At 22.5% G+C, this 27,152-nt stretch overlaps 13 protein-coding genes across 13 annotated transcripts; all 13 read left to right on the forward strand. All coding sequences in view use genetic code 6, as the record gives it.

The window, feature by feature from the left end:
* Positions 1–2,644: 2,644 nt before the first annotated feature.
* Positions 2,645–3,130, forward strand: TTHERM_000497497 (transmembrane protein, putative; the record flags this gene model as incomplete). The annotated part of the gene is made up of 2 exons (XM_012801052.1): positions 2,645–2,897; positions 2,973–3,130. The coding sequence occupies 2 exons, from the start codon at positions 2,645–2,647 to the stop codon at positions 3,128–3,130; spliced, it is 411 nt and encodes a 136-aa protein (XP_012656506.1).
* Positions 3,131–3,140: 10 nt separating this feature from the next.
* TTHERM_000497498 (hypothetical protein) lies at positions 3,141–3,578 on the forward strand (the record flags this gene model as incomplete). Its single annotated transcript, XM_012801053.1, has 1 exon — positions 3,141–3,578. One exon carries the CDS (start codon positions 3,141–3,143, stop codon positions 3,576–3,578), a length of 438 nt encoding a protein of 145 aa, XP_012656507.1.
* Positions 3,579–4,751: 1,173 nt separating this feature from the next.
* TTHERM_000497499 (hypothetical protein) lies at positions 4,752–5,165 on the forward strand (the record flags this gene model as incomplete). Its single annotated transcript, XM_012801054.1, has 1 exon — positions 4,752–5,165. One exon carries the CDS (start codon positions 4,752–4,754, stop codon positions 5,163–5,165), a length of 414 nt encoding a protein of 137 aa, XP_012656508.1.
* Positions 5,166–6,312: 1,147 nt separating this feature from the next.
* TTHERM_00497500 (hypothetical protein) lies at positions 6,313–6,813 on the forward strand (the record flags this gene model as incomplete). The annotated part of the gene is made up of 1 exon (XM_001027939.2): positions 6,313–6,813. The coding sequence occupies exon 1, from the start codon at positions 6,472–6,474 to the stop codon at positions 6,811–6,813; it is 342 nt and encodes a 113-aa protein (XP_001027939.1). The 5' UTR covers positions 6,313–6,471.
* A 2,315-nt stretch (positions 6,814–9,128) lies between these two features.
* TTHERM_00497520 (hypothetical protein) lies at positions 9,129–11,925 on the forward strand (the record flags this gene model as incomplete). The annotated part of the gene is made up of 2 exons (XM_001027941.4): positions 9,129–9,323; positions 10,261–11,925. The coding sequence occupies 2 exons, from the start codon at positions 9,129–9,131 to the stop codon at positions 11,923–11,925; spliced, it is 1,860 nt and encodes a 619-aa protein (XP_001027941.4).
* Positions 11,926–12,479: 554 nt separating this feature from the next.
* TTHERM_00497540 (SHQ1-like protein) lies at positions 12,480–13,853 on the forward strand (the record flags this gene model as incomplete). The annotated part of the gene is made up of 2 exons (XM_001027942.1): positions 12,480–13,250; positions 13,329–13,853. 2 exons carry the CDS (start codon positions 12,480–12,482, stop codon positions 13,851–13,853), a joined length of 1,296 nt encoding a protein of 431 aa, XP_001027942.1.
* Positions 13,854–14,273: 420 nt separating this feature from the next.
* Positions 14,274–15,155, forward strand: TTHERM_00497550 (vesicle transport V-SNARE protein; the record flags this gene model as incomplete). Its single annotated transcript, XM_001027943.2, has 3 exons — positions 14,274–14,376; positions 14,517–14,569; positions 14,619–15,155. The coding sequence occupies 3 exons, from the start codon at positions 14,274–14,276 to the stop codon at positions 15,153–15,155; spliced, it is 693 nt and encodes a 230-aa protein (XP_001027943.2).
* Positions 15,156–15,767: 612 nt separating this feature from the next.
* Positions 15,768–17,051, forward strand: TTHERM_00497560 (hypothetical protein; the record flags this gene model as incomplete). Its single annotated transcript, XM_001027944.1, has 1 exon — positions 15,768–17,051. One exon carries the CDS (start codon positions 15,768–15,770, stop codon positions 17,049–17,051), a length of 1,284 nt encoding a protein of 427 aa, XP_001027944.1.
* Positions 17,052–18,061: 1,010 nt separating this feature from the next.
* TTHERM_00497570 (zinc-finger protein) lies at positions 18,062–19,079 on the forward strand (the record flags this gene model as incomplete). Its single annotated transcript, XM_001027945.1, has 3 exons — positions 18,062–18,235; positions 18,478–18,567; positions 18,945–19,079. 3 exons carry the CDS (start codon positions 18,062–18,064, stop codon positions 19,077–19,079), a joined length of 399 nt encoding a protein of 132 aa, XP_001027945.1.
* Positions 19,080–19,506: 427 nt separating this feature from the next.
* Positions 19,507–20,249, forward strand: TTHERM_00497580 (hypothetical protein; the record flags this gene model as incomplete). Its single annotated transcript, XM_001027946.2, has 2 exons — positions 19,507–20,068; positions 20,209–20,249. 2 exons carry the CDS (start codon positions 19,507–19,509, stop codon positions 20,247–20,249), a joined length of 603 nt encoding a protein of 200 aa, XP_001027946.2.
* A 1,440-nt stretch (positions 20,250–21,689) lies between these two features.
* Positions 21,690–24,110, forward strand: TTHERM_00497590 (transmembrane protein, putative; the record flags this gene model as incomplete). Its single annotated transcript, XM_001027947.3, has 5 exons — positions 21,690–21,888; positions 21,941–22,042; positions 22,105–22,173; positions 22,226–23,938; positions 23,992–24,110. The coding sequence occupies 5 exons, from the start codon at positions 21,690–21,692 to the stop codon at positions 24,108–24,110; spliced, it is 2,202 nt and encodes a 733-aa protein (XP_001027947.1).
* Positions 24,111–24,427: 317 nt separating this feature from the next.
* TTHERM_00497600 (EF-hand pair protein) lies at positions 24,428–24,904 on the forward strand (the record flags this gene model as incomplete). The annotated part of the gene is made up of 1 exon (XM_001027948.3): positions 24,428–24,904. One exon carries the CDS (start codon positions 24,428–24,430, stop codon positions 24,902–24,904), a length of 477 nt encoding a protein of 158 aa, XP_001027948.1.
* A 646-nt stretch (positions 24,905–25,550) lies between these two features.
* On the forward strand, positions 25,551–26,742 carry TTHERM_000497609 (hypothetical protein; the record flags this gene model as incomplete). The annotated part of the gene is made up of 4 exons (XM_012801055.1): positions 25,551–25,726; positions 25,798–25,897; positions 26,029–26,425; positions 26,483–26,742. Exons 1-4 carry the CDS (start codon positions 25,578–25,580, stop codon positions 26,740–26,742), a joined length of 906 nt encoding a protein of 301 aa, XP_012656509.1. The 5' UTR covers positions 25,551–25,577.
* Between the last annotated feature and the right edge of the window lie 410 nt (positions 26,743–27,152).

The raw sequence follows: 27,152 nt of genomic DNA on the forward strand, positions 1-27,152 counted from the left end.
TATTCCTATTCAATTATTTTAAATACAAACTCACTAATTAAATATTAATTACATTTATTTATTATTATTTAATAATATTTTTATAATTTACTTTTCGATTTTTAAACGCATAAAAGTGCATATTCATATTAGTTAACAATCATTAGATGTTTCAAGTGATTTTTCATATGAGTTATTATTACTATTAAAATACCTAACTTTATATTTTTTATTTTCAGAACACTATTAATATTAAAAAATGTTTTCTATTGCTTACTATATTGATTTATAGTTTAGGCTATCAACATTAAAAGATACTTTTTTATTTATTTTTAAGTCTTCTTTCAATATATCAATTTTTGCATTTACTTATCTTTTATATTCTTCATTTTTTTGCATATATTATTACCCTCGCGTTCCTAATAAACAAAATGTTTTTTATTGATATTTTTTTAGCTCGTCAATAAATTCTTTTCCAAAATTTAAGGTTTGTAGGTTGCATAAATCAAATACTAAGATAACTATCTTTTAATTGTTTATCATAAAACTAAATATACTTTTAAATAAATCGCTTTCTATACCTGGTGTATCAGCTATAACTAAATTTATTTTTTATTAGGGTATTTCTTTTTGAAAAAATATAACAGCATTTGTTTCTAAATATTCATCATTTTACTAAAATTTTTCACTTATATAAGCTTCAACTATAGAAGATTTACCTGACTTTTAATGTCCAAGTAGAATTATATTTAAAGAATGAATATCTGTCATTTATTACAACCAAAATTTATTTACTTTTTATAAATTATTTAATCAGATCATAAATAATAATAAAATAAAGAAATGCAAAATTTTTTATTAAAAGTAATATATTTTTATGAAATCAAAAATTTTTTTTAGTTAATATTTAATTAGAATTACTTAAATAAATGTATAAAATATTGCTGGAAAGCTGATAAATTCAAAATAAACATACATTTACTGATAATATACAAAAAAAAAATCCTGTAAATATATATATCTATCATATTAAATTGCACTGTTAATTATTCTCGTTTGTTTATTAATTTCTCTCATTATTTTATAAATAAATAAATGTTCCCTCTCCATAACCCTTTTGAGATATTGTTTGGTAAACTACCGTTAAATCATTATGATATTATCTGTTAATAATCCATTTATCAATTTACTTAATTGTATTAATATCAATCTGATTTTATTTGTAATAAATTTATGAAATATTCTTTTTCATTAAAAGTTACCAAAAATCTTTCATTTTTTCAATACAATTCATAAAAAGAGTCTAACTTATTACAAACAAAATATTATCTTTATTTTTACCAAGCTCTTAAAATAATTCTTCTAACTTTTCAATATTAATATCTATTATATCTTCATCGTAAACGAATATTAATCCATGTATATTTATATTATGATTAATATCGCTTAATTACTAGTTTAGTATTAACATTAAATCATAATTCAAAAAATCAAATTACAACATTGAGTTTTCTTTATTTATCTTTTTACTAAAGATATTACTTATTACAGATTGTTTACTTTAATTTCCAATATAACTCTCTAAAAATTAATCTCTGGTAAAAACATCGCTAGTCCCTGTAACTACATACTTTACAACTTAGTCTTCCATTATTTATTTTTGTCTTTTATAAAATCTATAACCTTACAATATTTTAATTTGTATTTACTTATCAATTATCTAATTAAATAAAACAAAATAAGCATCTTAACGATACTTAGCTTGATATTAATAGAGTAAAATTTAAATTATAAATTATAAATAATGCGTTTATTTATGTTATTCTAATTTACAAAAAATATTTTTTTATTTTTATCTAAAGTCTTTTACAAATTAATAATTTAGTTAATAGTAAATAAGTTTTTTTGATGAAAAAAATATTTTTTAGTTTCTTCAAATTTTTAAATTTTATGTTTTTTCAAATTATGTAAATTCAAATTATATTTTATTCTCTTAAATTTTATATTTAAATTTAAAAATAATCTCAATATGTTAATTGTAAAATTATTTGTATAGTTATTTTGTGAATAGGATAGGATTAATATATATTTACTAAAATATTAAATATTTATATAAAATAAAATTTAAAAGAAATTAAAACGTATTATGATAGCTTTCTAACCTGACAAAGTAAAAAAAATAATAATAAGTTTTAATCAAAAATTTAATTTTTTGATGAGAAATCTAATTTTTTAAAATAATTTAATCTTGATTTAAAATTTGCTTCATTCATTTTAAGTTTATACTCAATTTATTTTATAATTTTATCAAAGAAGTTAGCAGAATTTTGCATTTAGTATTTGCAGGATAAGTAAGAAGTTACCGAATAAAAAATTTTTTAATTTTACTTTTTAAAAAAGAAAATTTTGTAAATCAATTATATCATTTTTATTATTTAAAAATATTATTTCTATTCGTTATATAAATTTATAAAATTTTTAAATCATTTTGATTATTCAAATTCAGTTAGTTGTAGAAAGAGTAAATTTTTAATTTAATTTATTTATTTATTTTTTAATGGTTTATAATTATCTTCATGAATCTCTAAGTATTTGAATTAATTCATTTTTTAGTGATTCATATTTAAAATTATATTTGAAATAGAGCATTTACATGTAAATGTACATGTATGCGTATATTTAATCTATTTATTTCTAATAGTAATATTTTTTGAATAGTAAAATAATTTACAAAATATAATAATTATATTTATAAATAAATATCTATAAAATTTAATTTTTACAGACTACTTCCAAATATTTTAAAATAAAAGTTAAATAATTTTTTAAGGTTAGTTTGTTTGCTTGCTTGCAGATTTATTTAATTGTTTTTTATTAAAATAAGCTTAGTTAGAATTAGGTATTTAAGGTTTTATTTAGTAAAAGATAATTTTTATTTATAATGAGTATATTTTTATTTTAATTCTATTTCAATTATAATTAAATATCTACAGATATGGATTTTCAGAATGTATGCAATTTTCATTTTCAGATTCAGTTTTTTATTGTTTTTAGGTTTCCTACTGTGATAAAAATAGAACCTATTATACTAACAGGACTCAAATTTTATTCAAAGACATAAATATCAACAAATATTTAAATAACTATTTGAAGGTAGGTTAATGGAATTATCTGGCTAGAGCGACCTAGTAAAAGAGCCTTTCCAAACAGTCTTTGACCTACAAAATAAGTAGCTCCAGCAGTGCAGATAAGAATTAAATTAAATATATCTAAATTAGCATTATTATATTACCTCCAAGTAATCATTAAGCCTGATGAAATAATAGATCCAAAATAACCATATTACATCAATACAGCCTAAGAGAGCTTTCTCCTCATATTATGGATAATTATATCCATAGTTGATAAGCTTAGACTAAAGATAATAGCTAAAAAATAACCAAACGTTTAGTGGCGTTATTAATCCCTCTACTCTTTTGATAAAAACATATAATCATCACTACTTGAAGAGGTAAAAAAATCAATAATTAAATGAGGCTTAATAATCAATAAAATTCCTATTATATTTAGAACTGAAGGTAAAAAGATAGGACGTCTGACATTCTCTTCTAAAAATATTTTGGCAAATATGCATTTTATAACTGGGTAAGTTAGCATTAAAGAAACAGCTTCACTTAGTTTGAGATACTAATAGGCTCCTATCATGCTGAAGTCAACTATACCAGCAAATATAGATCTGATATATGCGATTTTAGAAATATGTTCATCTTAAAAGAATATTTTTTCCTTTTATAATTATGAAAGATTAACTATAAACGAGAAAGCTGATCTGTACAGGAGAAGTTAGGAAGTGTTCATATTCTTTAACATCTTGATTACAAATGCCGCATAACAAAAGGAGCAACAAGCAATAAACATTAAAACTATTCCTAAAATTTTCCTAAACCTTGGATCATCTTTTGCTTTGTTTTTTATACGCTCAATCATTTAAATAAAAATAAATGTGACTTTAATAGCTATTTTTATAATGAATGAATGTATGTAAGAATGTATGTATGTAAGTATGCCTACTGACTAGATTTAATTTTATAAAACCTTTAAATAATTTTGTAAAGTTTTAAATGAATATTATTTATTTATTTATATAGATGTAAGAGAGTATTATTTTTTATTTATTTTGTGATTTTGTATGACATACTAATCCAAAATTAAATTAAATAAAATATCCTTAAAAAGTTAAATTATATCTTAGGAAGTAATTTAATAGAAATTTGAGAATATTCCTTGTAAATTTTTTAATAGTTGCAGTATTTTATCCATCAGTAGAATGTTAGTTTTCAAAAGAATTTCAAACCTAGTTCGCGGCATCAGCAATTAGCGCCCTTTCTATAGGTTTATGAAGGAGCTAGATACTTATAAAATTAGCGATTCATAGCAATAATATTTTAATTACCTTGAAGATCTTGAGTAAAGATTTGTTTAGAGAAAGCTCTCAGATGATTAAATAAAATAAATGATTTTAAATTAAGACTTTAAAAACATTGTAAACAAAATCTTCGAATTAAATCAAGCTGAAGAAGAGGAAGCTGAAGTAGATATAGAAAAAAATATTTCTGAAGAAAAGGAATAAAAAATATAAGCAATACAATAAGAAATCATTACTCTACTAGAATCTAAAAATTTAACTTTATAAGAGAAGTACAACTTGTATGCTTAAACAAATATTATAAAGGATGTGTAAAAGCATTTGATAAGTCACGTGCATTATAATTATGTTACACCTACTTTCAAAATTTCTAATTATCTCTTACAGGTTGTTTGTTCATAGTTCAAATAGCTTTCAAAATCACCAAAAACATCCATGTATTTTGATCTCACTAATATAAATGCTATGGTAGAAAATTTTTAGCGCAAAGATGTTTTGCAAAGCCTATCTTTACAAGACATAGCTCTTCTTTTAGAAGTTGATTTTGTTTTATTCAGATAGTAACTTTAAAAGGATTTACTAGCCCAAGCACATAACTTAATTTTGGATATTAAATCTTATGACGAAAAGGAGCACTTAAAGGGTTTAAAGATGGTATTTAAGGCATTTAGAATTATTCGTGCAAGTCCCAGTAAGAATTCTTAATACATACAGCACTTAATAGAAGTACTTCCAATTGAAGTTCTTAATTATGTTATGAAATAGCAAAAACTTGCTAACTTCGACTTAACTGAAATATCAAAGATATACGGTGCACTACAAAAAAAGCACTTTTCCGCCTATAAGGCAGATAATATTCATCTTTTAAGTTCTATGAATGTTTACATGCCAGCTGTTAGTGCAGCCAATTATTATTTAGGACATCTTTAGTCTCTATTTGATTAAGGAAATTATTTGGAGGTTATGAAGCTCATTCCTGATTACCTCAATTTATTTTATCCAAAATTTGAAGTTTTAAATTATTTTTGTGATCGTCTTCAAGTCAAGCTTGCCACCTCTAGCTACTAGACAATTGATAACGAATGTACTAAAGAATAGAAAGTTTAGTTTTTACTATATCTCTCAGAATTCTTAACATCAATACTCTATGCAGATCTTATCAAAAATGAATTTTTCTTAATGAAAACTCTGCTTTTCATCAACAGAAACTCCTCTCTTATAGATAGTAAAAGAATAATTCTTAACTTCAACTATGCACTAAATTAGATATTAGAAAACTACAAAGGAGAGACTGAACTAAATCCTAACATCAAAGAGTAGATACTCATATTCAACGAAAAATTCCCTGTTTCTAAAAAATTACCAACTCCCTCAAACACAGAAACTAAAATTTTCAAGTTCCTATTACAGACCAATCATTTTGCCCTTTAGAATGTTGAAATAGGATCTTTTATAGTAGACATATTAGTTCATCCAGATATTATCATTGAATATAATGGGTTTGACCATTACAAATATGATCTTAAATTGAAAAACTTTGCTTTAGATCAGTATACTTTAAAACATTTATATAGAGAAAGGTAGCTAAAAAAACTAAAAGGATATAAAATAGCCAATATTAATTTCAAATAATGGAGTACTCTTTATGAATTAGAGAAACAACACAATTTTGTTAGAAATGTTGTACTTTCTCTTGAATGAATATATATTTTTATATATTTAATAAATATTTATAATATTGTATAAGCATACTTAATTATGTTATTTTAATTCTCAAATATTTAGAATGAATCATTCATTAGTTGGTTGGTTGGTTATATTCATGTTTTTTATTATCCCATTTTGTAAAATCAATTTTAATTTAACAAATTTTAACAATAATTTATACTTTTAAGAATATTATAATGTAAATATTTTTTTCATATAATTTCTATTTTTGTTTAGTTAAACAACATAAAATATATCAATTAAATGATTATTAAAATAATATCAAATACATTTAATAAACATATATTTTTATTGTAATTAAAGAAAATATAATCAATAATCAATATAAGCAAATAATTATGAGTTTTGTTTAGCAATTTTGGTAAAAAAATCTATAGGAAGTATATAAGGATGTCAAGGAATCAAGAGATGCAAAAGAAGCTACACTTAAAAGTGAATGCTTTACTAAAAACTAAAAAAATTAAGAAGGATTTAACACTTGTCTTAGAAATTTCTATGATGAATTTTCTAAATTTTAATTAAGAGTAGAATTTGAGTAAAGAAGAGTTTTTGAATGCCTTTAAGAACTTAAAAAAGGCGGAGGAGCAAATTAAGAAGTCTAAAAAATGTGTCTCAGAGGTGTATTAGACTAACTTAAGTCACATGCTAATAAATATAAGGAAAATATCTAAAAAAATTGATTAAAAATACATTTGATAAAAGACTTTATAACATTAAAGCAAGTGATTTTGATGCTTTGATATAATCTTTTTAAATTCTTAATATTTTAATTAAAAACTCAGTATTTATTTAATGTATTTATATCTTTTTGTTAAATGAAAAATAAATATAAAATTCAGCATATCTCATAATTTTAATTTTTATATTAACAAAAATTTTGATTTCTTAATTTTATAAATTGAATTAAATTAAAATAAAAATTATAATGCAATAAAATATATTTCATGAATTAAAAGAGTAAATCTATTATAAATCTATTCATGAATTCAAATTTTTTATAATAATAAAATACAAAAGCATATTCCAATCAAATACCCAATTTATATTATCAAAATAATAAAAAATTAAATCACTTTTTTTTTTCCTTTTTGCATTAATTTTTCAATCATAAAATTATTTTTTTCACATTTTTTTATCCTTTTCAGAACTGCAAAAAAATTAATATCAAGTAATTTTAGTTATTCTCTTAATTTCAATGAATAAATTTATCTTTTAATATAATTTATTTCAGTCATTAAAACTAAAAATTCTATTTAAAGAATTTTTTAATGAGTTATTGATAATATTTGTTTTAAAATATCCTAAAGGTATATTGATTGAACATAAAGTGCCAAGGCTAAAAATAAGAACTTATCTAATTATTAATAGTCCTTGAATAGAATTTATTATTATTATTATTAAATAATTATTTGAAATTATTTTTAATACTTTGATATAAAATGTTATAAATCATAAATTAGATATATTTTCAAATGTTTTAATGTTTTATTATTTATTGATTGTTGAGTTACCCCATCTTTTCTTTTTTCCAATCACTAAATCACCGACTATTGCTTTTGCTTTAAAGTATTCACTTTCTTGGTCTTCTATTTCTTTATTTTTAATCATTGAGTCAGGTATTTTAGAAATTTTAGATCTAAAATTTTAATCAGTTGAAACTACTATATTATTTTAATTTTGCTAGAAATTGTTTTAAGTTTATGCTTTTGATCTACCTTAAACACTCATAGAATGCTGTATTTGCTGAAGATGATTATCTTAGTTAAAGTTATTAAACTATTAGCTTGCTTCTCTACTTCTTTAATTAAAACCTAGAGAAGATTCTCCATAAAATGAAAGTGATTATCCCCTTGACTTTAAAGGTTATGGGTTAACAGCTTAGGTTTATGATACATTTTATGTGTTATCAATGTAGCTTTATTACAAATATATATACTTATTACTTTAATCATTTAAAGTGGATGATATCCTACTTGGAGATTAATCTTTATAATTTTGATTCTTGCTGTAATTTTAATCATTGTTGTTCAAAGTTAATTTGTCAAATTACTAAATTTAGAAATCAACATTTTATCTATATGGAGATAAATTTCTACTTCTTTCACTTATTTAGGATTTTGAATATTAATTTTTTATTTAATCAGTATCATCATCATTTCTTTTTATTGGACTTTACTTGATAAAATGTAAATCAAAGTAAGTGTACATTTATGGAGCATTCCCTTTCATTTTTAGTTTTCTAGATTATTTAAGGTCATCTTCTAATTGTTTTACCATTTAAGGTAAAATAATTTTCCTTTTCTTTTAATCAGGTGCGTAATCTCCATAATGTGTTCTCCAATCACTATGAAAAAAAGATAAAACAGCTGTTTTTTCATTAGGAATTTCATCAATTACTAAACTTCTATCTTAATCTAAAAACTACTATGAATATAAACCATTATATAAAATATTTCCATTTGTTTAATTTAGCAAATTAGCATCTGTTTCATTTTATATTGATATGTTAGCTCTACTTTAATTTTCTCTCATGATTTAAATTGTTTATGAATTAGCATTCTGAATTTAGATAGATCTATGACTTATAGGGAAATTTTGTTTAGTCTATGATGGATTAACAGCATAATTTGTATTTTAAGGTTAATTCGACTACTCAACAGCCTGCATGTATTTCTAACTCATTTCATATACAATACTGCCCTACTATTAGTTCGTTTAGCTTATAGGTAAAATCTAATTTTTAGCAGCATATTGTTCTTAGACTACTTCTTCCATATTTTGGTTAAGTACAAGAGCACGATCTGGATTTGTCTTAACAAATAAATCTATCTTCCAATACAAAAATATACACATAACTAATATCAAAAGTGATATAAAACTTTCTACCCAATATATAACAGGACTTGAAATAGGAAATTTATACTAGCGAGAAGCTGAAGAGGTGTAGTAAAAAACAAAATTTAAGATATGCCAAGCAAGATTTAAAAGAATAGAAATGATAGTTGCTCTGCATACTGTAATTGTTAATTTTGCAAACATAATAGTTAAGCATATCCACTAAAGTATATTAGAGCACCAATAAATAAACATTTATAATCTAATATCTACAGTGATATAACTTTGTATAAAGTGCATACCAGCAGAAGGCATTAAGAGGCAACTAAATGTGACCCATAGCAAATCTATTAAAGTAAAAAATATTAAAAATTTAAAAAATCCTAAAAGCTAAGTAGGCACTATATCTAATTCTAGCATTATCCTCTTCTTTATTTGCTGATCCCAACTTCCACATAAATTTTGAAGCTATTAAATTGCTTTTTATTCTAATATTTACTATACTTTCAGTTCATTTTAATACTCAATTGGATTTTTAGAATTGAATTTAGTTTAGTCATCAACCTACTTTTTTTTTATTTGTTCATAATCCTCATAATCTTCTTTCACTTCGTAAATCTTATTATGATTTTCGTATAAAGTACCATATGTAGTGGGAATATGCTGATTATATTAATACTAATTAACTCCAACAGCATTTTGATTTAAAGCCTCTTTATTAGGATTATATTCTATTACCTACTTTTTAATCATAATTGTTTATCAATACTATAAAATTAAAATCAGTTAATTTTATTATTTTACATTGAATTTCTTTTAATTTGTTTCACTAATAAAAGGTTTGCACCCAAAAGTTAAATAATGGATATTATTTGTTATTAAAAATTAAAGTATTTCTTAATTATCATAAATAATTAATTTTAAACTTATTAGTCAAATAAATCTTGAAAATAACCCCACTAGTTATTACAAAGTTTACATATTTAAAATGCATAATTTTAAGAATATTAAACCAAGTACTAAAAAATACTAAAAATATATTTTTGTCATAAATTTTAATATTATTATTTTATTTATTAAAATACTTTTAATTGAATAAAGCAATTAACAAATTTAAAATCATAAAAATTATAAAATTAAATAAAGAATAAAATATTATAAAATCCCTTTGCTTATTAAATAAGTTTATTTATTAACTTATAAAAAATAATACAAAAATATTTTATGAAATATGCAATTAAAATGGTTTATTATAAAAATATGTTATTTAAATATTTTTAATTTCAAAATAGTAAAAACGAATACATCTCATATTTAAACCTACAAAAACGATATAACTCTTTAATTCTTAATATATTTTGATTGATTAAAAAATTGAGAAATCAAAAATAAGCACATCAATAATGAGGAAATTTAATATTCTCCTTTTGATTCTAGTAGGCCTTATACTTTCTAATCACTTTATCTAAGCTACAAGAGAAAGCTTAAACGACTCTTAGGATAGAGATGAAAGTAAAGATGAAGATGATGACGGAGATAATTAGTAAAAAAACAACAAAGGTCATAAAAATGATGATAATGATGATGATGATGAAGATGATAAAGATAATAAAAAAGATAAAAATGACAGTAATAGCAATTAAGATGATGAAGATAAAGCTAATGATAATGATAAAATAAATAAAAAGAAAGGAAATGGCAAAAAAGCCCATAACAATAAAAATAAATAAAAAAATGACAATTCTGACAAAGATGACAAAAATGATGATAAGAAAAAATAAGACAAAAAAGATGATAAAAAAAACAAGGAAAAGTAAGAGAAGAACGATACTAAGAAGAATAATGGTGAAGAAAACTAAGATGAATAAATTAAATAAAAAGTATCTGAAAAAGCAGGAGATAGTTTAGATCAAATATAAGACTCTATAACAAATATTGGTGATAATATTTCTGCAGGTTTAGATGATGCTTTTAAGCTTGAAAACTAAGAATAAGAGTTTTTCGCGAATAAGAAATTTAAAGATTTTGAGAAAGGATTACACAAAAACAGTGAAAATAAAATATAAAAGTAAGCAACAATAGGTGAAAAAATCAAGCATAATTCTAAAGCACAGGATAAAACCAAACATGAAAAAATTCAATAATAACCTGTTTAAAAAGAAAATTAAGTTGAAGGTAAATCAGAAAAACTTGAAAAGGAAGCATATCAATAAATGTATGTTGAAGATACTCAGAAATACATCTAAGATAATTTTAAAGATGTGATTGAATACATCTTTTAAAAAGATGAAAATTTTATAGAATAGAATTAACTTGTAGAAGAAAGTAAATCTAAGTAAAAGTTATTACAAACACATGATAAAGATAAAAAGAAAAAAGATAAAAAGAAACACGACCAAAAGAATAATTCTGATGTTGCTACCACTGAAGTAGTTAATAATGGAATTACTAGTGATGTTAGTACTCTTTCTGATTCAATTTCTTAAGGAATGTCTGACCTAGGGCACGCAATAACTAATCCTTCTGAAATCTTTGAAGATGCTTCTGATATTACTAAAGAGTCTTTGTAAACACCAAACGAAGTAATTAATCAAACAGAAAATGCTGCAAGTTAATTATCAGAAATGTCTGAAGGATCTGGTGAAGCTCTAACTAAAGCTCCTATAGAATCAATTAAAACTCCTGTTGATTATGTTAATAAGTAAATTGATGAAGAAAAAGAAAATTAAATCAAAAAAAAGAAAGATAAAAATAAATTTCTTCAAATAAATCTACCATACAAAAGAAAATTGAAAAAGCAATGTAATTGCTCAAAAGGAAATAAGAACTGTATTTAAAATGATTAGTAGATGAGTCTAAATGTCTAAGTAAAATAAACTTAATCCAAATAATGTGGTTGCGGAGGAGGAAGTACTCAGACTACTTCTACTACTAAGCCTAAAAATAGAGATAATTGAAAGAGTTCACTAAATTTTTTTATGGATATTATTTGAATACTTTTAATCAAATTTAATAATAATTGTTTAAGATTTTTTAAAGATATTTGTTTTATAATCTAAAAAATATGTGCAAAATTAATTTTTATTTAAATATTATTATTTAAAGAAAAAAAAAAAAATCACCCACCGAGGGGCTCGAACCCTCGACCACCAGCTTAAAAGGCTGGCGCTCTACCGACTGAGCTAGACGGGTTTTGTATAATGAAATATTTAAGATAAATTAATACAATTAAATTTCATCTATCTGATAAATTTAGTTTAAAATAAGAAAGATTAAGCAAAGATTTTTATAAATTTAGAAATAATTTAATAACAATTAAAAAATAAATCTGTTTATAAGTCCAAAAGTAGAAACAAATTTTGTAAATAATTAATTTAATAAATTTAATTAGAAAACAGTATTTTGTTAAATATTAGTTTATAAATATTTTTTATAGCAATATAATATATCATAAGATAAAAGCAACCATCTTTAATTAAGCAACTAAAATAAAAAATTTAGGTAAAAGCAAATGATCATCCCCTAATTTAAGCTTACTCAGGATAGTAAATACGTAGTAGCAGTTATTCGTATTCCTTATGTTAAAATAAGTAATGCAGAATTCTATATTGAAGGAAGGAACTTTAAATTCTTTTTGCATCCTTACCTTTTATCAATAGAATTTAAAAATGATTTATTTAAGTCTGATGAACCAGCTGCTGCTTCATACAATCATGATACCTATGAGTTAACAGTTAAAATTTAGAAGGCTACTGAAGGTGAGCATTTTGAAGATTTAGATATGATAACTTAATTGCTTGCAGCTAGTAGAAAAAAAGAAGTGAAAAAACCTGAATAGAAAAAAAATAAAAAACCATTAATCGAAGTAATAGGAGAGGCAGATCATACTGAATAGACTAATAACGATGAAATTGAAGAGATCAAATAGCAAGTTGAGAACTTGGTTTTGTCCTAAGACGCATATGCTTATGGATTTAATTAATAAACTAAAGGTTATTTCTAAGATCTTGGTGAAGAAATATTTGAAATTGGTCACTTTAACCCAGACGAAATACCTATAAGTGATAGAATTAATTTAAGAAATGAATATGTAAATAGCAAGTTTGATGAAGATGCTTATATCTATGATACATTTGAAAATGAGGAGATAGACTCATATATTAAATTAAATTTAGAATTTTTATCAAAAGTAGCTTCAATTAATTAAGATACAAGCTCTTCTTACACTCCCGAAGAATGGAACTAGTTAAAAAAATTGCCAAATAAAGAATTCATAATAAATGTAAATAAAATTACTTATTTTAAATTTAAAAAAAAGATAAATATTCAAAAATAATTTTTAATTTTTTAAACAAACTAGAATAAAAATAAATGTTTGATGGAAATTATTGATATCTTGTTTGCATTTGCATACGAATTAAGATGTATGGGAGGAGAATTTTCTTGTGAAAGTGCTGCAACTATAAACTATTTATCAAGTGTTTTGAGCTGTTTCATCTGCGATAATACCCTGAACGAAATAATCAGATAGTGCTACAGAAGGGCTTTAACTTTCCCTATGTTAAGAAATTTTAAATTAATTTAATAGGCATAACAGGATTTAGTAATAATACTTTAAAGTGGTAGAGCTGGAGTTCTTAAAACTTTACTTTAAATTAAATACTTGTTTGAAGTTAACGAACCTAGATACCATTTAAATAATTTATACATTGAAGATTTTTGTATATGGGTTTAAACACTCAAAGATGAAGATTTTTAAAATCTTGCAGGGCAAATTTAACAGATAGAAATTAATAAAAAAGATCTGGATCTCAATTTAGTAGAAATAGATTAAGACTGTGAATAAATGCTTCTTGAATAATAAGAAAGTGATAAGCATGATTGATATATTATGTATATTAAAAATGTAAAAAATTAAATAATAATTATTCTAATTTATAATATTTCTTCCTGTCTATTTGCTATGTTTTACTAAATATTTTCATATAATTGCTTTTTTCTATTCATTCTTTCTATTTTATATCAAAAAAAAGTAGAATTTTCATCTATAAATTTGTCACCTATATGCCTATTTTTTTTTTTCCAATAATTTTCTAGTGATGAAATAGATGTTTTCTACTTGATTTAAACTATTTTTCTTTCAATTTCTGATTTTTTTACTCTTCAAATCAATAAAAAAATTTTTATAAACTCTAAAAAATAATTATGTGATTAGTTTATTATAATAATTAACGAATTAGCAAAAAAAATAAAATATAAAAAATTAAAAGTAAACACAAAATTTAATTAAAAAATTTACCCAAAAATGGCCTAGCATGTTCCTCTTGCCGATGATTCTTATGAACAAGATTACGAAAAAATCAAGGAATAATTCAATAAAAAATTATAAAAGTTTAATACAAGTCCTGGTAAGTAAATTAAACATATTTATTAAATTAAAGCCATATTTTTTTAGGTTAAATAAATATTTATTATTAATTATTTTCACAAAAAAAGTGATGATCTAAGATTTAAAATTTTAAAACCCATCTTTTTATTCAAAAAATAGATTAGAATATCTTGAAAGAGTTAAAAAGAGATGTTGACGATGCTTAAAATACTGTAAATATAATATTGTTGAATAATTTCATTCTTATTAAATATTTATTAGATTAGATTGATTGAATAGGAAATAAATTCATTACCATCAAATCAAAGAAATGGTTAAGGAAATAAGGTAAAAAAGTTAAATAAAAATTAATTGTCATAAAATAATTTAAAAATAAAGATAAGAAGATACAGAGATGAGGTAGAAAAAATGAAAAAATAATTTAGAGATGTGCAATAGCATTCAAAGGATTTGAGTGATTTGGTAGGAAACTCGACTGATGACTCAGATAGATACAACTCTTAAGGAAATTAAGTCTTTTAAAAGTTATCTTAGTAAAATAAAAAATTGATGGATGCAAAAAGATAAGTCTATGATTTAGAAGGATAGGGCAATACTATTTTATAATCTATTTCAGATAAAAATCAATAAATAGATGGTATTATTAGAAACAATAGAGATATTACATAAGAATTAAGCACTGCAAATAAATTAGTTGATAGAATTCATAGAAATATTATATAAAGAAAAGCAACTTTGTATGCAGTGATAGGATTTTTGCTTTTTTGCTTAATCATAATAGTCATGAGTTGGTTTTGAAAATACCAATCAAAATAAATAAGATCTTTCTATAAAACCGTTTAATAAAATATAAAATATATTTAACAAATAATTTATAATAATTTCTATAGAATTAATATATTTATTTTATCATACTAGTATTTGAAATCAATAAATCTTATTAAAAATAAATTCAAATTATAAGTAAATTTTTAATAATTTGATAATATTTCGAACAATATTTATATAAAACTTCTGATATTTTATTCAACTAATTTATATGTTTTTAAATTCTTATAGATATTTTAGAATATTTTTAAAATTAAAGAATAAATTTTTATGATTAACTCTATTTGCAACTTCTAAAAGCAAAGATCATGAACTATTTTTTTATATTATACATTTATAAAAATAATTAATATTATAAAAAATATTTAAAGAATATCAAAGTATAAATGTATTTGATAAACATCACCAGTTTCGCGAATAATAGTTTTGCAAATAATAAAAATATTAAACTGATGGAGATTATTGTTCTTCATTGCAAAAAGATTTATTTAATCAAGAAAAATCGTATTTTTTACCTTACAAAATAACAATTTTTTACTTATATTATTAGTTTTAAAGAAAATTCACATATAAATTTAAAATATGAATAAAAATGCTCTAGCTGGAACTTTTCAAGCAAATTTAAATAATTTAGGTGGTAGAGCATAAATTTTGGAACAAATGTTCAATCATAAGTCAGGTATAGTTCATGCAAAGCCTGCTATCGATAACTCTGAACCCTTTAGGTTTTATAATGAACTTAATATTTCTCAATCAGTTTAATCAAATAAAAAGCACTCTCCTTTAAGTAGTAGCAGCAGCAACAAAATAAGAAATAAAAATTTGAAGTTGAATTCTTCAATTCAATAGCTTATATAAAATTAAAAAAAGGCGCTACATACAGATTAAAATATATATACAGACTGTTCAGATTATAATCCTTATCATTTAGATTCTTGTGCTACCCTTCGTAAAAATAGTGCAAGTATACATTTAGAGTCAAAAGAAAAGCTTAAAAGTAATACTAGCTGCTTATATAATATAATAAAGAGTGCACATGTTTCTCCAATTCGAAGAGGCAGGGAGTAGTTACAAAATGATATCAATCATTAATTGAATTTACAATCATAGAAAAAGAGAATATAAAATATAGGCTCTTTAAATGAGAGAAAAAAGAATTAAAATGATGCTACAGTCTATCCATCTCTAATACAAAGAGCTTAGCGATCTACTACTCTGGTTGACTATTATGATACTAGAATTTTAAAGAATCCTAGTAATGAAAGCATAAGAGAAGAAAATAGGGATAAAAAAGAGAAAAAGAAAAGAAAAAAAAGTAAGCGTAAAACTTCTAAAAAAAGTAAAAAAGAAAGATAACATAACAGTAGCTTTGAATTAAATGATAATGATAATAAATTAATTAGAATTAATTCTAACAGCCCTTCTAAATCTTAATCATAAAATGCAAGCAATTTTCATATAGCCCCTCGTTAAAAAAGTGTTTTCAATAACCCATATAATCCAAACAGAGACTAATTTAAATAAAATTATTTATAAAATACCCTAAGCTAGATAAATCCATTCTCTCCTTCTTTAACCTAATAGTCTTCTTAGTCTTTTCTATTTCACAGTATAAATATGAGTCGTGATTATGAAATATTTGATTATGTCCATGATATACCATTTGTAAGAACATTTAATTATGACGAATTAAGAATTAGATTAGTCAATATTATTATTAAATATTAAATATTTTCTGATGATGAGTTGAATGATTTATTTGCTAAAACTTAACTTAAAAATAATCACTTGGATAACACAAAATTAAACTAAATATTCGATTAAATAGGTAAAGATATAATTAAACGTATAAATCAAGATAAATGAAGAGTGCTGCTTTCTTGATATATTAGATTCAGTATTATAAAATAAGTTTATTTCACATTTTAAATTATTTAAAAAGCTATGCAAATCAGTATATTCAATTAGTATTCATGAAAATTTTCACAAAATTGTATAAAAATAATCATTAATATTATATAAAACAGAAACTAATCTTTACTAAATACTGATAAATATCTTATTTTTTTCAAAGAATTAAATATTATAACTTTTTATAAGCTTTTAAAGAGTTTGATTTCATTCTTTTCATTATATTTTGGTTGAATTAGACTAAAGATTATTATTTTCTTAAAAAAAATTATTTCAATCCCACTTAAGGAAAAGCAAAAAATAAAATGCAAAAGAAAGCAAATTATTTGTAAAACATTTCTGTTTTTAAGTTTAAATTTTAAATTACTAAAATTTATTAGTGTTAAAAATAATAAGAATACTTACATATTTCTTGTTTATTGAAATAGTTCAAGAGAATCTACTCAATTAAAATATAAAGTTAAGGAAATTAATAATAAAATATTTCAAATATTTAGATCAATAAAATCAAGAAATTTTATTAATATGAAGAATAATCTGAAGTAGGTATTACTTTATATTTTTAAAGCATGAATTATTGTTTTAATAATGGTTGAGTAGCCTTATAAAATATATATTAAAATAATATCAATACAAAATTAGAGAAAATATTTTAATAAATAATAATAATTGTTTATGTACTATTTGTTTCCATAACTAAAAATAATTAAGAAATATAATAGAGAGATTTAAGATAGATACTAAGGACATATATATAATTAGTAGGGATATCTATGTACTTTCTAACAAATAAATAAAAATATATCTTAATTAATATAAAATAATTAAGAATTCTGCTTGGGTTTTCTTCCTTTAACTCTTATTTTTCAATAAGCATTCTATCTATCTATTAGCTATTTCTAATTAAATTTTTAATAAATAATTAAAGCATAAAAGAAGATTTTAGTAAGCGCAGCATTGTGAAAATGATTGCATAAGGTTTAAAGAGATTGTCACTCCTTAAAAATTTAAAGAAATCTGCTTAGTTATATTACTTCAACAAGCAAGCATTCGGATCAGATGTTGATAAAAATTTAAATCCTTATTCATATGAGGCTTTGAAAGAAAATCATTGGCTCGTCAGTGACTCATCTAAAAAGGTTAGATATATTAATATTTTCCTAATAAATCAAATTTTGATAGTTGAAAGCTATATTAAATATAAAATGAGAATTATTTAAGAGCTTAGACAATTTATAAGAAAAGCAAAATTAAAAGCTTAAAATTTGGGTATAAATTGAATAAAAAATATTAAACTATGATATGTGTTTAAGTTTATATCTTACATTCAAGTAAGTATTGATCAATTTACCTAATTATTATTTTTATAATTCAAAAATAGAATTCTGAATGGACTCATAAGTCAAACGCCGAATAACTTATTGCTAAGGTTCCTATCATCTATGTTGATTCAAATATAGTTAGATGCATTGTAAAAAAATTAATTATAATATGTTCTTACTTTCAATTCACAAGTCCTAATTTTTTATAGAAATAATGCATTTGCTTTAGACTAAATAATGAGTTTATTACAAAATATTAAGATATTTGAATACAATAAAAGGGAGTATATTATAGCAAATAAATATATTTAAAGAAAAAATCTAGAGAATAGAATTTCAATTAAATAAATGAATTTTAATAAAATTCAGCTATGAATTAAATTTTTATTTTTATATAATCAACAATTTAAATGAATAAAAATAAAAATCATATTATTTGAGTCAAAGAAATTTATTATAAAAATGTATTTTTTAATTAAACTTAATAAAAATAATAAATGTCTTTAAAATTGTATTTTAAAAATAGGGTGGTACTGAAATTAATGCTGGTCATCCTTAGGTCTATATCTAATTAGATACAAGAAAGCATGGTACTCCTTAAACATGCAAATACTGTGGTTTAAGATATGCCAAAAAGATGGATGGTCACCACCACCACTGATTTAATCAACAAAATTAATAAAAAATTTTGTTTTTATTGAATGACAGTAGCAATAAATAAAATTATATGAAATTCATAAAAGTATTGATCTACTATAATAATTACTACTTGATTTTATTATGTTTATTTATAGTTGCTGTTGTAAAATGTCTTTATAATACACAAAAAATACTAAAAAACAAATTAATTAACTTTAGATTATATTCAAAAGTAATTAGTGTAATTTATATAATTACTAAATAAGTATTAAAATTATTAAATGTAAAAATAAATTAATTTTTAATTGTTTATTTGAAAAGTTTTAATAAATATTTTATAGATGTTTTTATTTGATAAATTGGTTTATAAAAAGTTTCCTCAATTTAAAATTTTCAAATTTTAATATAATCAAAAAATTTTTAATTATTTATTAGAAGATATTTTAAAAATGATAAGTAAATAGATTTAAGAAAATGGTATTAAAAAGATAAATAATGATTCACAGAAAATTGCTAAACCACCGATTAATTAATAAGAAAAATAAAATAAATAAAAACGAGATTTGATTTAATAAAAGAATACCATTTCTTCTAAATCTTCAAATGATCTTACTTTAAAAGAAATTTAGAATGATAGCTCTACTTACTCAATTTATCCTAAATAAGGATCTGAAGTAAAAGTTTAAGCTACTGAAGGTTTGAGTAAAAAAATTTAACGATCGGAATCATAGAATAAAAAAATGTAGCTAAAGAGATGTGATACTAGTACTGACGCAAACAGGAGTTAATACTCCTCAAACTCTAATATACCTTAACTTTCTATGTTAAAAAAATCTTAAGTTTCTGTTTATGGGTCTGAAGCAGGAATCAAACCTATAACAAAAAATCCATGGGCTCCTTTGAAGAATGGGGAAGATAATAAACCTACAAAATCTTTAAAAATTATTAAATAGCCTAATTTAAAGTAGCAACCTCAATAAAATTCGAATAAAATTATAAAAGGTATTTAAAGTAATATCAAATCTTCTAAACTTGATTAAAAATAACAAATTGTCTAAAAAGACGTCTCTATGATGGGAAATTAGTTATAAATAAAAAAAATTATGAATCAAGGAATAAACTTTGGCACATTTTCACAATTTAGTTAAAAGTATTTAGAAAGTTAATATTAATATCCAAGTTAAAAAAATGAAGAATAAAATGAATTACACACTATTAGAAAAATAAGCAAAATATCTGAATAACTCTAAATAAATTAATAAAGAAAAATAATTAAAGAAATAGAGTTGCTAAAATTACAATATAATCTTTTTCTTAATGATGAAAGTTTAAAAGAAAAATTGTTATTAACTTAAAAATTAAATGATTTCTTATAATCATCATAAAAACTTAATTAATTATATGACTAAATATTAAACATAAAGTAAGAAAATGGAAATTATATTAGAATTAATTTTGAAGGTAGATCAATATTTTTGGATATATTAAAAACCCAAGCATCATTTTCATCTTCACTCTAATTGAACTAGGAAGCTTTACCTTAATAGTTAAATAAACAAGAATAAATTTCTATTTAAGATATTTAAGACAAAAGAAAGAATATAATTTCTTAATTATGCTTATGGAGTAATCCAAAGAATATATTTTAATTAGAAAATTAAATTTCATAAATAGAAAAAGTAGATAGTTTTATTGAATATTTAGAAAATCTTTACGAAGATCTAAATAAACAATTCTAAAGAGTTTTATTCAACTAATAATTTTTGTGAAAAATATTACAATTTTTGCAGTCAATATATTTTATATTATATGCAATTAAATGAAAAAAGATAATTACTATGAAGCCATCAATCAGGAACTAAATAAGAAGTTAGATTTATTATCAAAATATCTATAAGCTTTAAATTATAATTAATTAAATCAATATATATACATTAGTAATAAAAGTGGCTTTAGAAATATTTTATAACAAATATAAAGAAATAATTAAATATTTTCAAATTCTTTATCTTAACTGTTATTTATATTTATCTAATTAAAGTTATAAATCCGGGATTAATTTCAAAATTACTAAATGAAAGCCAAAACAAAAGAAATAATTAAATAAAATACCTTATTCATTTCAACATATCGAATATTCCACACACACCCTCATATTCCTTATTTGTAAAAAAAGAAAGTTTATGAAAACCCAAAAGCTATTAAGTTTAGAAAATAATATGTTTTTATCATTTTCATTTATCAAATTTTAAATGAAATTTGAATTTAGGAATTAAAAAAAGAAATTAATTATCTCTTTAAAAATAACACAAGAATAATTTTAATAGAAATTCAATTAGAGTCAAAAAAACTTACAATTCTTTAAATTTTTAAAGAAATAAGATTGTTTAAAAGTATATTAAAAACTCTTTAAAAATATTATAAAATTTACTATGACCAATTGAAAACGGTTATCTGCTTATTCAAAACGAAGAAATATTAATCTTTAATTTGATTGTTTTTATTTTACAATTAATAATTTTTCTTTTGCAAAAATATAAAAACGGTATATTAATTTACAATTCCTTTGAACATTTGATTTCATAATAATTAAAAACACTAAAAAACATAACAAATTGCTAATTCAAATAATATGAGAAATAAATTAATTGTAATTCTTTTACTCTCTTTAATATTTACCTCTGCTTTAGGTGCAAGAAGCCATAAAAAGAGAGGCGATAATAAGACTACTACAGGTGCTACACCTGAAAAAGTTTCTACCGAAGAAGTTTCAGAAGAATATGTTTCAGAAGAAAATAACGTTTCATCAAATTTGGGATAAGCCTTAAATTGTAAAAAAAAATTGCAAAAATATTTAAACTATAAAATGTTATATTTAAAAAGCTGCATCTCAAGCTGTTGGTGATGTATTTGGAAGCGTAGGTGATTCCGTTGGAAACTTGGGAGAAGCTGGTAATTCTCTTGGATAGGGTGTTAATAATGTTGGTAAACATCAAGCTTTTTTAATTGAATATAAAATAATTAAAAACGTTTTTTATAATTTAAAGCTGATAATGTTGGTTAAGCCACAAATGGTGTTGGTGAAACAGTTTAAGATGGAGTTGATGGAACTTAAGGTATTTATTGTTATTATATTTGATTTATTTTTAATCATATTAAATAAATCAGGTTTATTTGACGGAGAAAATGAAGAAGAAGAAGGATAAGATGCTGGTAATGAAACTACTGATAAAAAAGATGAAAATAAAGATAATAAAACTGACAAATCTGATAAAAAAACTGACAAATCAGATAAATCCGATTCAAAAAAATCTAATAAATTTATTAAGTTGACAAATAAAGACGAAGATGAAGATGACTCTAGCTCTGATAACAATGATGAAGGTGATAATGATACTACAGATGATGGAGATGATAATGATGATTCCAATGGTGATGATAATGAAGACTCTAATGGAGAAGATAATGATGATTCCAATGGTGATGATAATGAAGATTCCAATGGAGATGATAATGATGATTCTAATGGAGAAGATAATGATGATTCCAATGGTGATGATAATGAAGACTCCAATGGAGAAGATAACGAAGACTCCAATGGAGAAGATAACGATGATTCCAATGGTGATGATAACGAAGACTCCAATGGAGATGATAATGATGATTCCAATGGTGATGATAACGAAGACTCCGATGGTGATGATAATGATGATTCAAACGGAGAAGATAACGATGATTCCAATGGTGATGATAATGAAGACTCCAATGGAGAAGATAACGATGATTCCAATGGTGATGATAACGAAGACTCCAATGGAGAAGATAACGATGATTCCAATGGTGATGATAACGAAGACTCCAATGGAGAAGATAACGATGATTCCAATGGTGATGATAATGAAGACTCCAATGGTGATGATAACGAAGACTCCAATGGAGAAGATAACGATGATTCCAATGGTGATGATAATGAAGACTCCAATGGAGAAGATAACGATGATTCCAATGGTGATGATAACGAAGACTCCAATGGAGAAGATAACGAAGACTCCAATGGAGAAGATAACGATGATTCCAATGGTGATGATAATGAAGACTCTAATGGAGAAGATAACGATGATTCCAATGGTGATGATAATGAAGACTCCAATGGAGAAGATAACGATGACTCCAATGGTGATGATAACGAAGACTCCAATGGAGATGATAATGATGATTCTAATGGAGAAGATAATGATGATTCCAATGGTGATGATAACGAAGACTCCAATGGAGAAGATAACGATGATTCTAATGGTGATGATAATGAAGACTCCAATGATGACTCAAATGGAGAAGATAACGATGACTCCAATGATGATGATAGCGAAGACTCTAATGGAGAAGATAACGATGATTCCAATGGTGATGATAATGAAGACTCCAATGGAGATGATAATGAAGACTCCAATGGAGAAGATAACGATGATTCCAATGGTGATGATAACGAAGACTCCAATGGAGAAGATAACGAAGACTCCAATGGAGAAGATAACGATGATTCTAATGGTGATGATAACGAAGACTCCAATGGAGATGATAATGATGATTCTAATGGAGAAGATAATGATGATTCCAATGGTGATGATAATGAAGATTCCAATGATAATGATGATTCTAATGGAGATGATAACGAAGACTCCAATGGAGAAGATAATGATGATTCTAATGGTGATGATAATGATGATTCTAATAGAGATGATAATGAAGATTCCAATGATGATTCCAATGGAGAAGATAATTCAGATGATAATAATGGAGACGATAATGAAAGCTCAGATGAAGAAGGCTCTGAAAATGATTCTGAATTATTACAAGTTAAAAAGAGCAGAAATTTAAGAAGTAATTCAATTTAATTTTTATTTTCTAATATATTAACTATTATTTTTTAAAAGAAGAATCAAATGAAGAATAACCAAACTTCTTACAAAAAATAAAATCTTTTTTCACCAAAAGTAAAAAATTCGTTACTCAAAAAGTTTTGGGAATGACTGAAGAAGAAGACAACAATTGAAATAAAAAGCAAATATGGCTTTTTAAGAGGAAATAAATTAAATTAGATTGAAAAAAATTTGATTTAAATACTTTAATAAAGACCATAAATAATTATTTACTACATATTTTATGTTAATTGTTGAAACTTTAATTCTAAATACTACCAACTATCAATAAAAATATCAAAAAAGCTAAATGATACTCTTTATAGTTAATATTATATTTTTTTGTTTATAAAAATTTAAAGTTGATCAGCTAATTTCAAATTAATTTGTAAAATAATAATTAATTGATTTTTAGAAAATTAAAATAAATTAATATTGAAAATTTAGATTTATGGATTTTAAGGATAAAAACGAAATTAGATTAACAGAAGACTAAATTGCAGATTTTAGAGAAGCTTTTTCTTTATTTGATAAAGAATCTAGTGGTTATATAAAAATTTCTGAATTAGGATTATTAGTAAGATCACTTAACCACAATCCAACAGATGCAGAAATATAAGAATATATATAAGAAGTAGATTCAGAAGGAATAGGGAAAATAGATTTTCCTGAATTTATAGCTTTAATGGCAAGAAAAATGAAAGATATAGATCATGAAGAAGAGCTAATGGAGGCTTTTAGAGTTTTTGATAAAAATAACACTGGCCTAATAGAATCTTAAGTTCTTAAGCATTTAGTTAAAGGTTTAGGTGAGCCATTAACTGAGGAAGAAACAGAAGTAATGATAAAGGAAGCTAATCCAGATGCATCAGGATAAATAAGATATGCTGACTTCGTAAGACTTATGACAACATCATATATAAATTGAATATAAGCTATTAAACTTGAATCCCAATATTTTAAGAACTTAAAAGTCTATTTTAGTTAAATATTAATTCTAAAAAAAAATAATAGATATTTTGTTAAGATAAATCTTGATTTATATAATCTTAAATATTTGTATATATTTGCTATAACTTTTATTGATTTCAAATACTTCTTAAAAGAAGTTGCTTTTGTTAGCCAATCACTTTCCTTGTTAATTTATGATATATTTTTAAAAAGCCTTATATAATTAGACTACGTTATTTACCAATAAATATTGTTTCAAACAATAATCTTAAGTGCTATTTTTCTTTGAGAATTTAGTAATTAATAGTAGATTTATAACTTTATTTATTATTATATTAAATAAATTGGTATTTCAGCAATTATTTTATATTCATGATTTTACTATTAAATATTCAATTGATATATGAAAATATTAAGTTAAAATTTCAATTAAAATAAATTTTCTAATCTATTTTTTCTCTCTAAAATAAGTAATTAATTTTTAGCATTTGGATAAAAAATAGATTTATAAAAATAATATTTATTTTAAATTTTATTAATTTTTTATTCTTTAAATAATTTTATTTTAGAATTTATTAATAAAAATCAAGCAATCATTTGAAGTTTAAAGTAATTGTATTTTTAAAAAAAGATTTGCAAAAGAAAAATCTATGAAGTTAGAAACTTTTATACTAAACAGAACTTATCGAAGGAAAATAGCTCTTTTATTATATAGAGACACTCTCAAATAATGCAAAGCTTTTAAAGATGATTATTCTAGTTAAATATTACTTGAAATAATATAGTAAACTTATCGCATGTAATATTTTTTAGAATATGGTTTAAATACTTCTATTTTAACAAATTTAAAAATTTAACAAATAATAACAGTAATAGATATCAAACAAATGTTAACTTTTTAAGGGAAAATTTTATGATTGGAAGGTCAGTTCTTTAGCTTTTCAAATCAGCCAACATTTATAATGATGAAGTAAATAAATGATTAACTTTTTGTCTTGGAATCTGTGTATTTCTACTACCAAAAGAGATATGCAAGTTTTTAGTATAATTTAATAAATACATAAGAATACAAAGGTAATAAATTAATTTTTATAATGATAGAATTAGATTAAAAAAATATTAAGAATTGCCCACAATTGGAGTAATTACATAAAGATTTAAAATTAAGATAATAAAAGAAAATTTGAAATAGAATTCAATTAGAATGGATTAAAATAATATTTAGAAGATGATAGTGAATAGGAAGATTTTTAAAGTATACAAAATTTTTAAGAAAGCTCAACATAAAATAATATGAGTGATTTAGGTAAATTAAATATATCTAAAAGAACAGCTTTCCCATGGTAGAGAATCCTATAGCAGAGCAAACAGTTTTAAAACTTGGATTTTGATAAATAATTATTTGTGCATTAAATTATAGAAAAATGTATAGAGCCTTAAATAACGAATAAGAGATATAGAAATTTAGCTGAGTATATTGATGATAGAAGATCTGAAAGTATTTTTTATTTTCTTCAAAAATATATTTTAAATTTTAAATCAATTTATTAAATAGATACAGAGTCTAGAGTAGATTATAGAGATTAATTTGAGGAGAGAGAACTCATCATAAAGATATAGGATACTAATAAAGCCTATTAAAACTACTTAGGATAAATCTTTCATTTAGAAAAATATAAGTAGCCCCTATTAAAATAAAATAACTCTAACTCTGAGGTCTACTAATTATTTAGTAACTTTGATTTTATTTTGCCATTTTAATTTCCAACTGAAATTGAAGGTAGTTAAAAAGATATAAAATTTAAATAAAAATGAATAAATATTTTAATTAATTATTTATAAAAGATGTTAAGAAATATGAATATTTAATTTATTATCACAAACTATTCTTGAATAAATAAACAATATTATAAGTAAATAAATTAACAATAATGATATTTATATTTGCATTTGCTAATTTTTATGTTGAAATAGATCTTTAATAGAATAAAAAAGTTTAATTTTGTCTAAAAAACGCGAAATTTCAAATTTCAAAATTTTTTTCTTATTTTATTTAACATGATATTTATTGATGTGTTTTATAATTTTGTTTGATTTTAATAACATAATTGATTTATTGAATTTTTAAATAGCTGCTAATTTCTACAAAAAAAAATATATTTTCAGATTTATATTAACTATTATTTAGTCAAAGATACTATTGGATATTAGCTTGATTAAAAGAA

This window comes from Tetrahymena thermophila, assembly GCF_000189635.1.
Source record: "Tetrahymena thermophila SB210 genomic scaffold scf_8253815, whole genome shotgun sequence".
NCBI lineage: Eukaryota > Ciliophora > Oligohymenophorea > Hymenostomatida > Tetrahymenidae > Tetrahymena > Tetrahymena thermophila.